Source organism: Pristis pectinata, chromosome 8 (genome assembly GCF_009764475.1).
Source record: "Pristis pectinata isolate sPriPec2 chromosome 8, sPriPec2.1.pri, whole genome shotgun sequence".
Classification (NCBI taxonomy): domain Eukaryota; kingdom Metazoa; phylum Chordata; class Chondrichthyes; order Rhinopristiformes; family Pristidae; genus Pristis; species Pristis pectinata.
Genome location: NC_067412.1, coordinates 87,387,356 through 87,408,643, shown reverse-complemented (window position 1 = coordinate 87,408,643; position 21,288 = coordinate 87,387,356). Strand labels below are relative to the sequence as shown.

Here is a 21,288-nt window from a genome sequence, read left to right as displayed (position 1 = left end):
AGGTTCTTGAACCGACCTGAAAAACCCTGACACTGCCTCAGACTCTTTCTTTCTTCTCCCTCTAATGTCATTATGTTTATTTTGTCATGTAAATTACGAATGATTTATGTTAAATTAAGTTTATGTTAACTTATGTTTGTCATGTTTGTAACGTACTGTGCTGCTGCTTCAAAAAGCTAATTTTCGTGGCAGTTATACCTGGGTATGTTGCCTACGACAATGAACTTGAACTTAAACAATTGAGGTAGGTTCAACATTAATTTTTATAGACTGAAATTGTCTCAAGTTAATGTTAATAAAACTAAACTCATCATATGCAGCTTCTATAGAACATAGAACAGTACAGCACAGGAACAGACCCTTTGGCCAACGATGTCTGTGCTGACCATGATGCCAATTTAAACTGCACATCTGCCTGCACGTAGTCTATATCCCTCAATTCCCTGCCTGCTTATGTGTCTGTATAAATGCCTTCATCAGCCCACCTACATTTTTATCTAAATCATTTATTTATATCACAAACAACAGAAGTCCCAGCACTAATACTTGCAGAACACCACTGGTCACAGACCTCCAGTCAGAATAACACCCTTCCACCACTACCCTCTGTCTTCTACGGCCAAACCAATTTGTCAGCATCATGTCTCTGGTTGCAACACCATCAAACTCCAATGAAGAAGATCTATCACTACCTTCTCGTTTCAGTTCAGGACAGGCATCAGCGTTCTTTCCTAATCCCAAGCACACCTGAAAAAAATAATGCTCATTATATCAAGAATGGGCCTTCAGTAATGTGATGTAGACTGAGGACACCATGGTACTTCAGTTTTCCTTTATTATGGATTAGGTCTTTCCTTTCACTACCTGTGCCAATGAAGTGAAAGATTCTCATCTGTCCCTTCACACACAAGACCACTCATGTCAACATCTGCAGCTAAACATTCTCCAGTAACTTGTCTACTTCTCTCCATGCTGCAACCCTCAGTTAATTTATTCTTACAAGTTATTGTACAATTTCCCTTCAACCTAACCATATCTCCATCTGTGTTAACCTGTACGGGCAAATTGACTGGAAAATCCTTGCCCTCATCTAGAGATCACTGCATTGAATAACTGCACCCATTCTGATGGAGTTATGTGGCAGCCCAAATCCTCTGCAAGATTACTAATCATGCATGTTCCACTTGCTCTAGTTTCAGATGTCTTTCACTACACCTCCACTGTCTGGAATGGAATCCAGCAATGCCCACATCCCGTGTATGTATTTTTAAAAATGCAAAGTGATTTAATACAGAAAAAGGTAAGCCAACACTTTTATTTCCCAAACAAAAATAACAAACAGTGGTTTTGTTATAAATCCAAGCATGTAGCTTCATAATTTTTAAAAAATAGAATACTGCAGATGCTGTAAATGTGAAGTGAAATAGAGAACGCTGAAAATACCCAGTAGGTGAGGCAGCATCAGTGGAGAAGGAAAATAATATCAAAAATATAAGTAGGATGTTATGAGGATAGGTGTCTTATGAGGATAGGTTGAGTGAGCTCGGGCTTTTCTCTTTGGCGAGAAGGAGGATGAGAGGTGACTTGATAGAGGTGTACAAGATGATAAGAGGCATAGATTGAGTGGACAGTCAGAGACTTTTTCCCAGGGTGAAAATGGCTAACATGAGGGCATAATTTTAAGGTCATTGGGGGATGTCAGAACATAGAACACAGTCCAGGCCCTTCGGCCCACAATGTTGTGCTGACATTTTATCCTGCTCTAAGATCTATCTAACCCTTCCCTCCCACATAGCCCCTATTTTTCTATCATTCATATGTCTATCTAAGAGTCTCTTAAATGTCCCTAATGTATCTGCCCCCACAACCTCTGCAGGCAGCGTGTTCCATGTACCCACCACTCTCTGTGTAAAAAACTTACCCCTGACATCCCCCTTATACCTTCCTCCAATCACCTTAAAATTATGTGCCCTCATGTTAGCCATTGTTGCCCTGGGAAAAAGTCTCTGACTGTCCACTCAATCTATGCCTCTTATCATCTTGTACACCTCTATCAAGTTACCTCTCATCCAACTTCTCTCCAAAGAGAAAAGCCCTAGCTCGCTCAACCTATCCTCATAAGACATGCCCTCCAATCCAGGCAACATCCTGGTAAATCTCCTCTGCACCCTCTGTAAAGCTTCCACATCCTTCCTATAATGAGGTGACCAGAACTGAACACAATACTCCAAGTGTGGTCTGACCAGAGTTCTATAGAGATGCAACATCACCTCGCGGCTCTTGAACTCAATACCCCGACTAATGAAGGCCAACACTCCATACGCCTTTTTAACAACCCTATCGACCTGCGCGGCAACCTTGAGGGATCTATGGACGTGGACCCCAAGATCCCTCTGTTCCACCACACTGCTAAGAGTCCTGCCATTAACGTTGTATTCTGCCTTCGAATTTAATCTCCTGAAGTGTATCACTTCACACTTACCCGGGTTGAACTCCATCTTCCACTTCTCAGCCCAGCTCCGCATTCTATCAATATCCTGTTGTAATCTACAGCAACCTTCTACACTATCCACAACACCACTAACCTTTGTATCATCAGCAAACTTACTAACCAACCCTTCCACATCCTCATCCAAGTCATTTATAAAAATCACAAAGAGCAGGGGTCCCAGAACAGATCCCTGAAGAACACCACTGGTCACCGACCTCCAGGCAGAGTATGTTCCATCTACCACCACCCTCTGTCTTCTATCAGCGAGCCAATTCTGAATCCACACAGCCACGTTTCCCTGGATCCCATGCCTCCTGACTTTCTGAATGAGCCTTCCGTGAGGAACCTTATCAAACGCCTTATTAAAATCCATGTACACCACATCCACTGCTCTACCTTCATCAATGTGCTTTGTCACATCCTCAAAGAATTCATCAGGCTCATGAGGCACGACCTGCCCCTCACAAAGCCATGCTGACTGTCCTTAATCAGCCTATGCTTCCCTAAATGCCCATAAATCCTGTCTCCAAGAATCTTCTCCAGTAATTTGCCCACCACTGAAGTAAGACTCACTGGTCTGTAATTCCCAGGGTTATCCCTACTCCTTTTCTTAAACAAAGGAACAACATTTGCCACCAGAGATATGTTTTTTTACACAGAGAGTGGTGGTTGCATGGAACGTACTGCCAGCAGAGGTTGTGGGGACAGATACATTAGGGACACTTAAGAGACTCTTAGATAGGCACATGAATAATAGAGAAATGGAGGGCTACGTGGGAGGAAAGGGTTAGATAGATCTTAGAGCAAGATAAAATGTTGGCACAACATTGTGGACCGAAAGGCCTGTACTGTGCTGTAATGTTCTATGTTGGGAGTTCGCAATGAATGTAATGGAAGAGCAAATGTCATGATGATTAAAGGTCACATCTGGAGCTCAGCATGTAGCTCAGCTATAAAAAATTGGTCCTGGACAAAGTAAAACACACATTTACTACAATTATACCAATGCTGGAGAGTCTGACTTACAATATTCATAGCAAGTTTTGAAGAATGATCCACATTTGGAAATGTAAATATGTTCTTACCAAAAGTTGGGTAGTAGAAATTGCTTTCAAAATGTTCTGGTTTTCATTCAGAACTACTGTTTCTGCAATATGGAGTTAATGGAACCAATTTTATTTTAAAGTTAATTTTGTAACAGTGTTTTATATATATACACATACATATACACACACACATTAGTCTATTTTCTTTTCATGGAATATTATCTGCGAGAAAATCCAGAGGGTTGGTCAAATAATTGGGTAATGATGCTAACTGATGCAATTCCTGTACAGAGAAAACCGAAGAGGGAGAACCAATCGGAAGAAAAAATTAACCATCAATTATGAAATTTGACGGGTTGGAATCACGCAAATACATAAGCCGTCAAAGCTCTTAGTATAAAGGTGTTTTGCTCCAGAAACTAATAGTTCCGTTCCAATAAAGGTAATACAATGCAATGGGCGTTGCCTTCTGCTCTGGCTAAGGTGGGCAACCTGACACCCCGGAGTCTGAATAAAACATCTCCAACATTGTGTTATTGATTGGTCAAGCTGGCACGGGGAGGCCCAACCCTGTAACATGGATAATTCATTTACCGTGCGGTGGCAAGCCGCTGAGGGCGGGGTGCACCCTGTAACCTGAATATCCGACGTTGTCGAGTGGCAGCGAAGCGCAGTGCGGGATAACCCTGTAACACGAATACCTGAATGTTCTCAGCTGGTGTGAAGAGCGACGCCTGCCAGCCCTGTACCATGAATAGCCACGTCCTTCCCCCTCCGGTAGTGAGGCGTCGATATTAATATATGCCCAATCACGGGTTCCTGGGAAAGGCCCGCCCCGATTTTCGGAATGCTGAATAAGTAATATGTGAGGGTGGAGGTAGTGTTACTGGGTTATGCCGGCTGCGGGTGGAGTCTGTCAATATTTTGCATTTTAAAACGTCTCCGACTGACCGCTGGCGGTAAAGTAAGCGGAGCGGGGTTTAAAACGTTTAATTAGTGCTCGCTGGAAGATGGCGGAGGCTCTCGGGGTGGCCGACACCCGCCGACTGCACAGCAAGCCGCAGGATCTGAACGATGCCTACGGTCCTCCCAGCAATTTCCTGGAGATCGACATCTTCAACCCGCAGACCATCGGCGTCGGGAGGAGCAAGTACACCACCTACGAGGTCCGAATGAGGGTGAGTGTCTCGCCTCAACCATGCCGCCCCCCCACCAAGCCCGGTAGGGGCTGGAAATCGAGCTCGAGGCTCCCTTCGCGGCCTGCGTCCTTCCTCCGGATCGTGGCCGTTCTCCCGCCCCCTCAAGGTGCCTTGTTTTGGGAGGATAAATCCTAGGGTTATTCCCACCGACGGAATAACATTGTCTTGCAGAAACGTATATTCGGTGTTATATATTAATTATTTAAAAAAAACTAAATGCAGCCCTCTAAGTGTTAATTGTGTATTGAATTATATCCTTCCCATTTACGCCTTTAATCGACCCGCATACGTTTTATTTATAAGGGCGGTGGGGTCATGCATTTAGCAAAATTGGCGAGTTCACCTCTTAACTTTTCTCTATGGATTTTTTTTCTCTCAACGCTAGCCGTAGAGGTTTCTAGAAGGTGCAAGCCAGCATAGCCTGAGCTCCTCTTACCGTCTAACGTTTGGTCTACGTTCCTGTCAGGCAGTGTATGTTGTCTTCCTAATCACTTAACTTTTCAGTGGATGGAGAAATGCCCTTTGTTGCTAATTACTGCAATTTTGAAGAGAGGGTTGAGGGAGCAAACATTTCTCAGTGGCTAATAGTTGAAACTCCTTTTGGAAATGTCGTGAACACCATTTAGAAACTAAATTGCGCAGAGCGCCACTGAACAATTTGTAGGACGGTCTGTGGTCTGATTATATCATGCTTATCTTTAAGAACTGTTACTTAAAACTTAGTTCCAGTTCTTGTATTGCTAGGTCCTATTTCTTAAATAAAATATGGAATTGTAAAACTGTATAATTTCATGGTGTATTTTATTTTGCCTTTTACTGAGGAGAGTTTAACAATTAAAATGTAGAAAACAGTACCAGCTAAAAAACAGATAAATAGCACAGATGCAATTCTGCAGCATGAAAAGTATTAATGGGTATGCCAGAAAACACACTGTTACTTGGATTTTCTGCACTAAATGTGTGTGATATTGCATTGGAAGTGATTTTTCAACTTGCCAAGTGAGTATAAAAGTGTATTTCTTTCAGACCTGTCATTACAGGTGGATATAGTTTCTTCCAAACTGAGATATTCTGGAGAGTATCTTTGTTGACACCTGGATGGCAATCTGAGGTGCTGTCCTGAGTATTGCATAAGTGTAAGGTATTAGTAATTTTTCTATTCAGATTCTAGGAAAATAGTAGGAAATGAGGATTGTGAAGTTACAAGTATGCATTTCTTTTATCTTCTAATGTTAAAGTTATCCTTTTTAGGTAAGGATTTATGGAAGCTGCTTGCCAAAACATTTAGCAACATCAATTAAACTCTGGAAAAACAGGAAAATGCTGGAGATGCACGGCAGGTTCTGTCCCTATCTGCAGAGAGGGAAACAGATTTGACGTCAGATGGTTGATCTTTTTACCATACTAAAGGAGTTCCATGGAGTGGATTCACAGATCCGTTAATGATGTCAGCTACACCTCTTTTTAAATGCCTGGCTGCTAGACCATCCTTGCAAGTAATGACAAAATGGTTGGTTAATATAGATGAATTGGCTGAGCACTCAAACTAGTGCTCTTGCCTTGACAATTGCTCTTGGTAATGCTGCTAGTACTGAAGTTGAGGCAGCACTGAGTGAAAGGAGCAAATGAGGCTGCTGGCATAAGCTTTCCACAGAAGAGTGAGTGCAATCATTAGGATCTATGTTAAAGCTAATCATTTTGGACCCATTTAGTTATTGCTTGAACACTTCATTTAAAAAAAACAATTACCAAGGAAGTGTTTAAGTATTGTTTGAATGATTTGGGTGTTTTATGAGCTTTGCTCTACCAGTCTTTATTCCAAATGTTTTGTTCAAGATTAAGATGACCTTAGTCTAACAGACCATAGTTTTCAAAGCCCTATCTTTCTTGGAATGGGATGTTTGCACCATGACTTTGTTTAAAATTGGAATTCTGACTTGTATGGTACTTAAGAAAGCCCCAAAACCTTGGACATTTTCTATGATATGATTATTTTTTGTGGCAAATGGACCCATAAAGAAAATGTTTGTAAATCTACTAAAAGCTAGTTTGAGGTCACAATTTAAGATGGAGAAATGGGAGGTAATCTATTGATGATATTCAATCCACCTTTGTTCTCAAATAATTTATTTCAAGGGTAGGGGGAGGGAAATGGCACCATAGTAAAATCTCAGATTTTGTAATATTGATGCTCAACTCATGGGAATTCTTTCATATTCTCATTTAAATTTCACTTTCATTTGAGGTGGAGATGGCATACTTCTACCAGTTAATGTAGAAAAATATAACATTGGATGATAAAACTGAGGTACATTACTTATCCTGCAATTTGCAGGAGCTCCAATGCAGCAATTATTTCCACCCAAGTTTGTATTATGTCTATTCAGCAACGTTTGTGGTTTTCTTAATATAACTTCCAAGCAGATTGGGCTTGCATCCCACAATATCTTTTGGGTGCACTAAATTTACTTGGCAACAGCTCCACAAGGTGCAATAAATACCAGCTAATAGTAATTAATGCAACTTCTGCTTAAGTTATGTTGAAGGAGAGAAGGCAAACATTCTACTATTAGTGTGGGAATGGATTTTTTTCCCCTGAAGATATAATTCATTCTGGAGCAAATGTTCAAAAGGCCAAACATTTGTTACGGACTTGGGTGAAAGTCCCTTTAAGTTAGTTGTGTGTGTGTGTGGCGAGCTTGCGTCAATAGAAGATAAAGGACGTAATGACGTTGTTGAAGAGGTCAGAAGAAGGGAGAGAGACACTAGCCTGCTAGTTTTCTCTATCGATGGATGAGAAACAATAACTGTGTCTGCCACTGAAATCCATGTATGGAAATTGGAAGTAATCCAGTGGAGTTCACTTTGTTGCTGACCTGTAGAAGGAAACAGGTATTTGTGTGGACGACCACGATTCGGATGCTTTTCGGGGTGAGGAAGTCACTACCAAGTAAACACTGAAGTGTCGTTTGGGGTTCCATCGTGGAACATTTGGATTTCGTAATTACTCTCTCTGTTCTCTACATCTACGTTTTATCTTCAGACAACGGTGGTTGTTGAAGAAGCCTTTGCTCTTGTTTCACCTTATGGCTTGTGGAACTGAACTTTAAGAACCATTCCTGGACTTGGAGTTTGGGACTTTGCCACACACACACAGAATTTAGTTTTAGGGGTTAATGTTCAAGGTTTAACATTTTTAATTCTAACATACTAACATTTTTACTTTTATTTTTCGTATTATCATAAGTAGTGATTAATAAAATAATTTTTAACACTGAATCATGACTCGGTGTGTTTCTTTTGTTGCTGGTTCGTAACACACTACTTCATTACTTTATCCAGTGCCTCTTGCTTTTCCAACACACAAATAACTCTAGACTAGAATTAAAATCTGTAAACTAAAATCTTTGTCATGCTTGTTTCCTGTTAACACTCCTTGACTAATGCACTTGTTGTACACTTTGCTTTATCTAAGCAACCAATATCCACTTTCAGCCCATCAACTCCTATAGCTATCTCTGACTACTCCCACTCTTCCTGTAAGGACTTCATCCTCCAGCTTCTGTCTCTGCTCTGATAATATTTTCTACACCAGTGCCTTTTTGTGTGTATGTTTAGGGTGGGGGGGTGGGGGTTGGGAAGGATGTCATTGACAGCAATGATAAGTCTCATTTCACTTTACAGGTGCTTAACAGTGCTATGTCTGAATTTCTAAACCACAATTTTGAATAATCTCCCAAACATGACTCAACTCAGTGAATGTTGCTTTGAAATGTTCGGTTTACCTACAGTTCAACAGTTGACTGCAAGAATCTATCAAGATCCAGATATTTCTGTCAAAGTAATAGAAGTTCTTAGAGAAATCTTTTGGACCTGCTCATATGTTTTGACTACTTGCCATTGTAAATATGCTTCCTGTTATCAGGCTGGAAGTGTATTTTTAAAAATGCTGAATTTTGCTTTGTCAGAAGGCATAAACTGTAACATTGACTTTAAATGGCTTCAGATTTTACTTCAGTGATTTTCTTTTTGGTATTCAGCTGCTGGAATGGTATATACTTGTTTCTATTGCAAAACATCAGTATGAGGGCATTAGCCCAAAGGTCTGGAAATGTACATGCTACATTGGAGAAATATTAATGGCAGTAGTAATGTGCTTGAAGCCAATGCAACATGTGGCCTTGTAGATATCCTCAATGCTTTTTTTTTACTGTGGTTACTTGATTTTTTTTTCCCTGACTGACTCCATTACCAATTCTACATTCCAATTATAAGCATAAAATAATCCAACAATGGCAAGTAGTTTTTACTTGCCTATGTGCCCTCAACTCTTATTTTCTTCTCCACAACACCTAGCCCTAAAAATAGGCACCTGTCCTTGCAAATTGCTATTGTAATTGAACTTTTTTTTTCTAGAATCCTTGAACATGTTGCTTGCTTAATCTTGCCCCTCTTCTACTGTTCAATGTTTCAACAACTTGCTGCTAAAGTATGCATAGCCTTAAGAGATTTCTACTGGAAAATATGATGTATAACCCTTCCTTGCCCTCATTGAAATCATTGGCAATTGTTCCACCGTTCTTCAATGATTCTCCAGTATCCAGCTGATTAGGACTGACTTTCTGTCTGACCTTGGTCCTGTGGTTTCCCTCCATCACTGCTGTGCCATTTACCTCTGAAGTTGTACCAAGCAGTATTAATTTAGTAATATTGCCTTTCTCTTTTTCATGCTGCCTCATGGCCTCTTCATCTATAAACCACTGGTTCAATGTTTGTAATCAACTAGCTATATGCATGTTTTAAGATTTAAAATTTCCACATCTTGACTTCCAGTTCTAGATGAATTTTCTGTAAAACAGTTGTCAGATAAAAGCCTTCCCCATCAATTGAAACCCAGCCCATTGAACCAGTGTGCTTCACAACCTTGGTGTGCCGTTTTTCTAACTTTGCCCTCTATTTTGCTAATCCTGCAATCCAATTTAGGCTTCCTATAAGTGAACCAGTTACAAGTCTATTTAATTTGAATTATTTATTTTGGTTAAGGATATCTACCACTAAGGCAAAATCCTCATTAAAAATTTTAAAGTTTGCATTTAAAAAAAATCCTTGGTCTGTAGCATCACTTATTTCTCTTTCTCCCTTCCCTTCGTACCATGTCTCTCTCTCTCTTCTCCCCCCCCCCCACCCAAAAAACATTCTTGTTCTTCCACTAGATTTGTGAAAATCAGTATGTGTTAATTCAAAATTGGTGAATCCACACCTCTCAAACTTCCATTGCCCAGGGGTGTGTAAATGTTGATATCTTTGCTTGGGAGTTGAGATAGATGTACAGATGAGTTTTTATTCGGATGCTATTGTGGTAATAGGTAACTGCAGGGATACTATCTGTTTTCTGACTCAAGATTGAAAGATTTCATGAGCTTCAGTTCTTGACTAGTCCAGTTTATGTATGACTTGTGCTTTTTGTGACTGTGGTTATTAGTGCATCCTGAAATGTCTAATATGCAAATGCTTTAAATTATTTAAACTTATTACTACTTGATTTTTGCTGAATGTTCTTCCTCTTTCTGAAGTAATGTGCAACTTGCAGGTCTGAATAGAATCCATTTGAAATTCCACTTTGTGTTGCATCAGCTGCCTGTTGTGAGATTGAGTATAGGTTTTGCAGTCTGGATAGAAAAATATTTTTTCTGTCAATGGATTAATAACAATTGTGCTCTTGCACATTAATTTAAGGCATTATTTGGGATTGCGAGACAGTTTTTTTGAGACTTGCTGACATGACTGGTGATTCCAAGAATTCAAATTAGGCATTATTATTGGTCCTCTTATTCCCCACAGTGCTTGTGCTAGAAGTGGGGAAGTCATTACATTTTAAAGCATTCTGCCCTATTTAAAATCAATGATCCCAAAAAGTTTATCATTGCCACTATAAATTACAAGTTTTACATTTTATTTACCAGAGTTGGCATCTGAGTTTATGAAGTTGTATATCAAAATGACTTTAAGTAGCCACTGTAAATTATCAACTTGTTGAAAAAAATGCCATTTTAAAATATTGTTGGTTTGGAACTCTTCACTGCTATAATTGATATCTAGTGTATTTGCATAGATCTGTCCTCCTATAGGTGGCATTGCTGTTGCTTGGTTATCCACAATATCAGCAACATTCTGTAAACTGCATAGACAACGTTTTGCAGTCAGTAGGTATTACCTTTCATTGATATGAAAAACCTACCCACAAATCTAGCAATCTTTGTGGTATAGATTTCCTTTTCCTGAATTTTTAATCTGATGACCAGTAACTGTCAAGTTATCAAACAGGGGCAAGCAACCAATTGCATTGAAGAATTCAACAGCAATCATTTGTATTTTTAAATTTCAGCTTCTATTTTAACAGCCATGGAATTTTGAAATTGTGGTTCATTTTTGTTGCAGGGTCAGTTGTTCCTTGGGTTTTGTAAGTACATCAAAACATGGCATGAACAAATTATCAAGTTAAAAGTTTCAGTCTGAAGATTACAGGACTTCAGTTACTTTAAGGGCAGTTGGAGATGGAGAATAATGCTGGCATTGCCAATTGATGCTTATGTTCTACACTTGTAAAATAACCACCAACATTACTTAAATGTGCTGATTAAAGGTTGCTTGTCTTTTTATGCCGTTGAATGACAGCTTCACCAACATAGGGGGGAGGGAAGGTGGTTGTATGTAGGCTAATCCTTCCATACCAGCTGAGGTCCAAGTAATTTTGTTTTAATCCTGTGGTTGCAATGTTGGTTTTGTATTGTAACTGAAAGGGAAAGCTAGTTTACAGCTCCACATTTAATCCACACAAACTGGCTCTAGTGTGAGTGACCAGAATTGCTGTGCTTTCTATATTTAGAACATAGAACACCTACAGCACAATTCAGGCCCTTTGGCCCACAAAGCTGTGCTGAACATGTCCCTACCTTAGAGACCCATTGCCCTCTATTTTTCTCAGCTCCATGTACCTATCTAAAAGTCTCATTTAAAAAAAAACCCTATTATATCCGCCTCCACCACTGTTGCCAGTAGCCCATTCCACGCACTCACCGCTCTGAGTAAAAAAAACTTACCCTGACATCTCCCCTATACCTACTCCCCAGCATCTTAAACCTATGTCCTCTGGTGGCAACCATTTCAGCCCTGGGAAAAAGCCTCTGACTATCTCTGACTAGCCTCTGACTATTTGTATACAGTTTTACTTTAGTAAAATCCCAGGCTTTTAATTGTACTTAGTAATCCAAAATTTTGCAGCCCTGTCCAGAGATCTAAGCCACTGGAAAGTCTTCATGTTTGAAAGTTGACTCCCATCTTTCAAATCTCAGGCAAGGATGTTGAACTTTCCAATTCATTTACATGCTGTTGGTGGAAAGATCTGCATGGACTGTTCATCCCTAACGATCTCCTGAATTGAGTGGCTCATTTGGGTACTTGAAAGGACAATTAAAGATGAGCCACATTGTTGTAGGTCTGAAGTTGCATTGGCTGCACTAGCAAATGTTAATGGAGACCCAAGAAACTGCAGATGCTGGAATCTAGAGTAACAAACAATCTGCTGGTTGAACAGCATTTTTTTTTGGGGGGGGGGGGGAGACATGAGGGGAGCAAGTGTTGACATTTTGGGTCAAAAACCCTGCATCAGGACAAGCTGATGCATGGTCAACCTGCAATGTCAACAGTTCATTCCCCCACAGATGCTGCTCAACCTACTGAGTTCCTTCAGCAGATAATAGTGAAAGACTTGAGTGCACAATCTGGCAATTGCATGTCTTTGCTACTGAGTTTAAAGTGAACTTGAATTGCTAACCATTGGCAGGATTTGAATTTTGTTTCCAGATCACTTGGTCTGTGTAAATACTATGCTGCAATGGCTCAATGTTATCTCCAGTCCCTAAGCTTTTTCATTTGGTATCAGCTTGGTGACTGGGGGGGGGGGGGGGGGTGGAATAGAAGGAAAAACATGGGAGTTGCAATTTATCTGCAAACACTAAAGTTTAATGGATGGCACAGCATCAGTGGAAAAGCAAACCTCTGCTGTTTGTCAAATCGACTTGTTTTGTATTGGTGTGTGAAGTGAATTCCTTGTCTCAGTGTGCTGGTTTTTGCAGGTTTTTCTTACATGTGGTATGTATACTATGGCATTTTGTGATCTGTGCTTCTGATTTGATAAATGTTTTATTCACATCAGTTGGTTTTAGCAGGAACATTTCTCTTATAAATGGTCAATAATCATGACCCATCCTTGTTATCCTACATCAGCAAGGGTATGAATGTATGCAGAAGTTTTCTGAACATTGTATCTAAAGCCTCATTTTCAATGAGAAACTGGTTCCCAATAGGTGGATGAAAGAAATAACTTTTCAAGAATGGTGGTGATGTGATTGGAAGAAAACAAAAGTTCTTGGTCTCTTCCTCATAGCATTCATACTGCAGATCAAGTGACAAGTGTAAGATGCTTGATATTGTGGGGCAGCTGGGAAGGCACCAGAAAAGTGGTGACATAGCAAAGTAGTGGAGGAAGATAAGTGTTTAAGGAATCTGAAAGGTGACTGATTTCTCACTTGCATGTTTGACAGTGAGTGTAAACTTTTTTCAAAGCTGAGTGCAGGATAATTGAGTGTAGTGAATGATAGCTATGACACACATTATTTGCAGTAGCTGAGGTCAAAATCAAGTTTGAGGAAACAGTAGATGAAAATTGACTGAATAAAAGTGACAGGTTGAAAATAACAGGTTGCTGAGCTATGCATATTTCAACTCCAGAATTTCTGGATCAAGTATTGATGTTGCCTGTCCATTCTGTGGAGGAATAAGCTCTGCAATAGGAAAGGGGAAAAAGCAAGTGCTCATTCAAATTTACTACTGTTTTGCTGCAGTTCTAGCTTGTGGTATTGTCTGACTACTGGTATAATGGGTTGATTTGCAGGAATAATTGGTCAGTACCGAATGCTGTTACAGGCTTTAATAGAGCAATCAATGTTTAATATGGCAGTTGAGGTGCTTTTTCGCATGTGCACAGAACTACATAACTGTTAAAGCTCATCGGTTTTCCTTTTTGCAGACAAATCTCCCCATTTTTAAGATGAAGGACTCGTGTGTGCGTAGACGATACAGCGACTTTGAATGGTTAAAAAGTGAATTGGAGAGAGACAGTAAGGTAAAGGCTATTGGAAAGATTGGCTTGACGTGTATTGGTTTATAGATCTCAATGGTGTGTTCATTTGGACCTTATTATCATTATTTATTGACTTTTTAAAACTATTCACTTCCAAGGAAAACTTGGTATTTAATTTGTAAACTCTAATGTTCATTTACAAACTTGGTGTCTTTTTAATCAAGACATTTAGCAGAGAGTACTTTAAAAATCATAACTAAAATTTAGACCATTCTCATAAACAGTGGCTTTTTATGAAGAGAATTTTGCTACAGTAACAATGTTTTTATTTGTCCAATGACAATTAAGTAATTCTACCCCTCGTGCATGCATATAAAACAAAATCATGCAATCATTCTTGTGACAAAGCGTTGGCTTCAAGATGACAGTCTGCAAGATGTCTATCATTGCTTTGGTAGTGTAAGTATGGTTGAAGTGAGCAAAGCAAAAGTTTTGATCCAAAGCTTGCTATTCTGCTTTAGATATTTGGAATAGTGGAACAGCATGGTTGACAAGGTGATCATTATAAAGCTACTGAGGGATTTGCAGATGTTTCAAATTATTGCCTTAAATATTCTGCATGATATTTGTGTGTTGTATCCTAGGTAGGTGGAAAGCATTTATTTTGAAGCTTGACTTCCCTGAATAGACTGCATTTATTATTTTTAAAAAAAAATTCTTTTGCAGATTGTTGTGCCACCATTACCAGGAAAAGCGTTGAAACGACAGCTTCCGTTTAGAATGGATGAAGGAATTTTTGAAGAGTCTTTTATTGAAGAAAGAAGAGTGGGATTAGAACAATTCATTAACAAGTAAATTCTATGACTAATCCTACAAATCATGCCAATTAGGAATTTGTGAAGTGTCACTGACGAGACCAAAGTTTATTGCCCATCCCTAATTACCCCCAAAGGTATTTGAGCCTTTTGAATTGCTACAGTCCTTCAGGTGAAGGTACTCCTCATAAGGAGTTCCAGCATCAAAAGGCACAGTGGTATTTCCAAGTTGGGATGTTATGTGACTTGTAGGGAATCTTGCAAGTATTTCCACATCCATTGTTCTGAGTGAGGTTATGGATTTGATGGGTATAACCTAGGTAAATAACTGCTGTGCATTTTGTGGACCATGCATACTACATGCTACTGGTGGTCAGAGTGAATATTTGGGCTAGTGAATGGGATGCCAGTCATAAGTGCTTTGGCTTCAATGATGAGCTTCTCACGTTGGATCTGCAGCTGACTGGGCAAGAGCAGAGTATTCTCTCACTTCTAATGGGCCTTGTAAGTGATGAAAGAGTCTAGTCATTTGCTGCAAGATGCCTTGTCTATGACCATCTGTATCCACAGGGAATTTTCAATTTTTCCTTCCTTGTCATCCTAGTTATTTGTGGCTTTGTTTCTGTGGAAGTAGAGGACACATGGAAGGCCTCTTTTCACTTTAGAAAATTCTGAAGTAGGATGAGAGTTTGCCTCTAACTAGTAACCTGATATTTCAATGTTAGATTGCTATATTATGGGCATTGTAAAACTAAAATCCAGTTTACAGTAGTTTAAGTGTATTTTTCAGAATTGATCCTTAAGGGTGAATAGTTAAGTTGTGACAACTGATACATCCTGTAAATTTTTCAGGAGAAAGCTCATTTTGAAGTACATAGTATGTAAGACATTGATTTAATACATCATCACAATGTTTACTTAAAAGAAAATTAGTTTTTAAAAAAAAATCAATTCTGGGCGAAGTGCAGGGATGGTTCCAATTGGGAGAAAATGAACTTGCCATATAGAATGAAATCTTGTAGTTTTTTTTTAAATTGTGGAGAACCAGCATTGGCTCAGTGATTCCAGTAACATGCATTATAGATTAAGGAATCACAATGTACCAAGGCTTGCAGAAGCCATTTGAATGTGCCACAGAAAAGGTTATTACAATAGACAAGTAGGCAATAATCCAGGAAATGCAACATAATGTGGGGAAATGTGAAATTTTCCATTTTGACAGGAGAAGACCCATATTCACCAAATGGGTGATTGCAGAGCTCTGATGCAGAAGGATTTGGGTGTCCTTGTGCATGATTCACAAAGATGATGCCCTTGCAACTATGCAATTGCAACTTGCAATTATGAACACTAACAATTTTATTCCAGGAAAATTGAATACAAAAGTAGGGAGGTTGTGCCTCAGTTACATGAGGTATTGGTGAGCTTGTACATGGGGATACCTGCCTATTCCAGGTATCTGTCTAATAAATTGAGGTAGTTCAATTTATTAGACAGACACACCTGGAATGGGCAAATTATTTTATGGGGAAAGATTGGGCATGCCAAGTTGGTCTCTGGAATTTTGAAAGAATGAGAGGGGATATGATTGAAACAAGACTCTGAAGGACCTTGACAAGATGGCTGAGTGTTCTCCCCTTGGGAGAATCTGGGGCTAGAGGCTATTGTCTTAAATGGGCAGCTGTTATTTTGAAACAGAAAAGGCTTTCCTCCTTTGAGGATAATAAGTTTTTGGAACATTCTTGGGTGGTGGATGCAGAGTCTTTGAATATTTTTAAGGCAGAGGTAGATGGTTTCTGCATGTAGATGGAAATGCATGGGGATGACAACTTGAAGCAAACTGAAGAGGCTGAGTAGCCTATTCATAACTTTCATGCATTTAATTTTGTTCCTTTTTTTTAAGAATTGCAGGTCATCCGTTGGCCCAAAATGAACGCTGCCTCCACATGTTCTTACAAGAGGAATGCATCGATAGGAATTATGTACCTGGCAAAGTACGTCAATAGGTCAGCTGGGTGCTTTGGTTTCTTCCCCCCACAACCCACCCCCCCACCCCACTTCCAGTGAATTGCATTTATTTTTACACTAAAATTGTATGCATTTATAATCACGCCTCTAACTTAAACCATTCAAGAGAACAAAGGTATCATGATTGTATAGATTTGGCTTTTTAAACACCTTGTACTCCCAAGTTCCTACAGATAACAATGTAGGGCCTGTAGTTCAGGGTTCTTGGTGTGACTTGGGCTGAAAACATCAGATTATTGAGGCTCTGCATTTTCCTTTGTTACATTTTCTACCCCAAGTCCATGACTTCTGTTAAAAGGAAATGGCACCATTAAAGTTCAGTTCACAGATCACCTGGATGTCAAATACAATTTCTAGTTTTTGTATGGCTTGTTTTGACTTGTTCAAAATAGTTGTTCATATTGTAAACTGTTAAGCTTGTGTGCCCTGCAAAATGCTGTTTTCAATACTGCTGGAGAACAATTTACTGAAAAATCTTTCTAAAGCTTTTGTCTTCAAGGCAACTTGGTAGATTCCACTGATTTTTGAGTACATATGCTCCAATTTCCTTCAACTTTTTTTCTGTCATGTGATGCACTGAATGATTTTGTATGGGCTTGTAAAGGGTGGTCCTCTTGGACTAGATTATGAACTGTAAAAATGCCTAAACCCACAAAGGATGTTAGTTGTAAGTACTTAAAACTGAGTCCTTGCCTATGAATAAGGTTTTTGTTAATTTCATACAAAACTGCTTTATCAAAAGGTTAATATGATTGAGTTCTTGTGACAACATATCCTTGAATTTTATTTATCTTGGTCCCTCTGGCCAGCAATGAGTTCTGGGGAACCATACATAGTCTGGGATTTTCCTTAAGGATTTTAAGTATTGGATGTGCTGCAGTTGTTCTATGGTGTAGTTGGTGAGTGTTATACCTTGTTGCAAAATGTACATGAGCTATATATAGTCTTGAGATGCAACTTCAACATCTTGGCAAATAACATGGGGTAATTTCTCTAGCAAAGTGACTTTTGCTAAGTATTCAGTGATTCCTTCAATAAATGTTTTAAAACATTCCTGTTTATCTGGCAATTGAATCCAAGTCTAAGAGTAAGCTTGATGTTGGCAAGGAACTCTCTGGGAAATGGTTATGAAATGTGATCTTTGGTTCTAACCATAGATTCTAAACTGTATCAGATTAATTTCTGGTTTCTCTTCTAAAATGTTTGTGCTCCTTTCTATGGTTGCACTCCCATAACTTTCTTTGCTATTGGACCAGAAAAGTGTAATGCTGCTGCTTCAGCTAGAAATGGATCATTGTATGAAATTTAACCTCTGCACAGATTGTTCTTTATAATTGAGGTTTGCAGTTGGTTTGAGATATAAATAAGTGCTTAAGTAATATAATTTTAATACTGAAGGCCTGCAAAAGAAACATGGGCATCCTTTAACAGCTATTGCCTTTGATTACTGGCTTCATTTAAAAGTGAACAACCCTGTTTCTTTGTGATAAATTTGTTTAACTTTGCCCCAGGTATATTACAATGGTTTGTGGCCATTCATCCAGTTAATAACACTTGAGTCCCAAAGGTAATTTGTAAGCAAAGACTATGTATTTTAAATAGTAATGCTAGTTTAAAAATTGTGCGAACAGTTATTGTTGGGGTGGGTGCTGGTGTTAACTTCAGTCAATACCCTACTATTAAACTGCCAATTCTTTTGATTTCCATCTCCTTCCCTCACCCCTCCCAAATCCAGATTCTGTGTAAGTGGACTTCTAATGACTAATAGGGAAGCAAATCTGAGTCACCTGCAGCACTTTGGATGGAAAGGCTGTTGACCTGAAGACAATTACAGTTGTTAGTCTCAATGTTTCTGCTGCCCTGCTGTCTTGTTGCTCTTACCTTTTTCTGATCTAATTTGCTTTGCTATCCTGTTTACTGCTTGTACTGATACTCTTGCATCAAATGCTTTTGCAGTAGCAAATTGTAGCAATGCCTTTGTATTCCTGACATTTAGAATTGAGGAACAGTTGTAGTTTATTCAACAGTTAAAAGGGAAAGGCTTGATAAATGATTTCACCTGTTATTGGAGCAGATGGGGTGGGGACAAACCTTCAACTATATCATAGCCAAGGCAGTTCAGTGACCTAATTGATGCTGATTTTTGCAATGGAGCCTCTGTCTTGGGTGTATTGGTTACATTTGATATTGCCTTGTTCTGGGGAGGTTTTTTCCTTTTGGATTAGAATGTGTGACACCTATTTAATAATTCAATTGAAAATGGGATTCTATCACATTGCCCAGCTTGGGGTTATAACCCATTACCAAGAATCTTTGGCATTCAAAGTTTTTGATATGTAGGCCCAAAAGGTAAAATGGAATTAATGTTGCCATTGATGTTTTGGAGCAATGGATGGACCTGCAGGGCAAGTAGGCAGCCCAAGCTGTTTGCAAATTGGAGATTGCTGAAATGCAGTGACCTATGTATAACCTGGAGTTTCCCATTTCATGAAGGTGAAGGGAAGAGTGAAGAACACAATGTGCTGAATCTTTTCACTCATTGTGGTGATATTTGTGCATAATATTTCTGGACCAAATGGATTTGGAATATCCAATGTCATAACTGGATGTGGAGTAGTAGGTGAAAGAACAAATGCACTAATACATTGGAACTGTTCAGTTTGTACTTCTGAGAATACTAAAATTGATGTATAACTCTGTATCTGATCTATGAATGGGTACTCTGTAATGTACTCTGCACTTGAAGATTGATTCTCTCAATGTTGGGGTGATGCTTTAGGAGAATCTTTGCCAAAGATCATTGCAAAGTGCAATCTCTCTCCCTCCAGAAACCAGAAATGAATCTGATATGTTTTATTTAGTGAGTAAGCTGGTGTATGGAGCTGACAGTTGAATCTTTATATTCAGCATTGTTGCCAATAACGTCCTCCTGACCCATTCCACACTTAAAGCAGAGTTTACTGTAAATTCACTTTGTACTATTACATTGGTTTTATTGAGATGCCTTTTGTGTGTCACTGGGAAAGGATTACTCTTACTATGTTAAGCAGCTTTCTCTTGATCTAAACAGATGTGTCCACTTACTGCATTCATAATAAACCACTGTAAAATCACAATTTGTACTGGTCTTTTTGTAACATTGTATTTTCCCTGAAACAACTATCCTTTTCAGTGGAGTTGCAACAATTTTTCAATGATTACCAACGTGGGTAGGGGTTAATTACCCTTACCACCAAAAATTGTGCAGTTGATCCTTTAAAGTGCAAATCTTATTCTGCTGGTTTAGACTTTATGCTGCATATTATTGCAGATAATTCCATATGGTATGTTTTAATCTGCTATAATTTGGGATTGTTGTAGATTTCTGCTATTGCATTTGGCCTTTGGAAAATAAAGGAAGAGTTGAAGTGTAAACTGACTAATCTTGGGGCTGGTGAAGTATAGTAAATATTTGAAATGCCTAAACTTTTTTTGTGTAACATGTTCTACTATTTAATGCACTTGGTATTTTTATCAGCATTGTTTTTGATTTTCTAATTCACTGCTGGAGTTAAATGCCCTGACGCACTTTAGAATGTGTAACTATCTATATCAGTTTTTCCACTACCACCTGCATATACAGCAAAACTTAATGTGGCATGTTTGGTTCTGGGGTACTATACTAGCAGATTTTCTGGAATGTTGGATGTTATTCAAATTAATATGCCATTCTTAGATGGTATAGTATAACTTTCCAGTAAACCCAATAAGTTTCAAGGGAGCATGGAAACCAACATCCAGTGAGCCAGATACCAAACCATCAGGATTCCTGAACAATTAAGATAACAGATTAAGGTTGTATTGCATTGGTTGATAGATACAGGGTTGTATTGTGGTGGGGAACTGCTGCCTTACCTCCATTAGATATGTTTGAACACCATTTATAATGCAGGACTCTAATGTGGACATGCAACCTGCTTAATATGCTCGTATTCATCTAACTGGAGTCAAAGGTCTTTTGACACCTATCCATCTGTATGGTATCCATGATTGTACTATTATTATCACAGCTGTCTGCCTATCTTTTCAAATTGCTTTTTTGTTTGAAAGTCCTAAGGTAAATGACAAACAGCTACTGAACTACAGATCTATCCTACTGTTTTCATTGTCCCTTTTTTCCCCACCCTCCATTCCTTTTCCATTTTGAAATTTATGGTGGGGCTTAGCAAAAATTGCTTGAACCCATTATGGCTTTAGTTCTTTCTAAATTGCCCAAAGTTCAGCAAAGTGACTGTTGTCAAGTTTCACCTATTTGAAGCAAGCTTGAACAATTACCACCTGGCAAGAGATCTGTTATGAGCATGGGATATTTGGCCATCAGAGGGCAGCAAATCCAAACTCCAAGCCATACATCTGTCAATTGTGATGCAGATTCTTGGCCCAAAAATGTCAACATCCTTCTGCCTCCACAGATTCTGCCTGACCAGAGTTCTTCCAGTAGCTTTTTTTTGCTCCAGATTACAGTATCTTCTGTCTCCAGAAGCATCATTAGACAAATAATTGAATTTCCATTGGCTTTGATATGTGA

General features: G+C 39.0%; 1 protein-coding gene across 2 annotated transcripts; it reads left to right on the top strand.

Annotated features, from left to right (window-relative positions):
- The first annotated feature begins 4,350 nt into the window (after positions 1-4,350).
- Positions 4,351-20,673, top strand: LOC127573058 (sorting nexin-12). Of its 2 annotated transcripts, none has more exons than XM_052020860.1 (5): positions 4,351-4,715; positions 13,825-13,920; positions 14,605-14,729; positions 16,597-16,687; positions 18,457-20,671. In XM_052020860.1, exons 1-5 carry the CDS (start codon positions 4,548-4,550, stop codon positions 18,484-18,486), a joined length of 510 nt encoding a protein of 169 aa, XP_051876820.1. In that variant the 5' UTR covers positions 4,351-4,547; the 3' UTR covers positions 18,487-20,671. The 2 variants fall into 2 exon arrangements, with proteins under 2 accessions (XP_051876820.1, XP_051876821.1); XM_052020861.1 differs by having other exon boundaries at positions 4,352-4,715; positions 16,597-16,699; positions 18,457-20,673.
- The last annotated feature ends 615 nt before the right edge of the window (positions 20,674-21,288 follow it).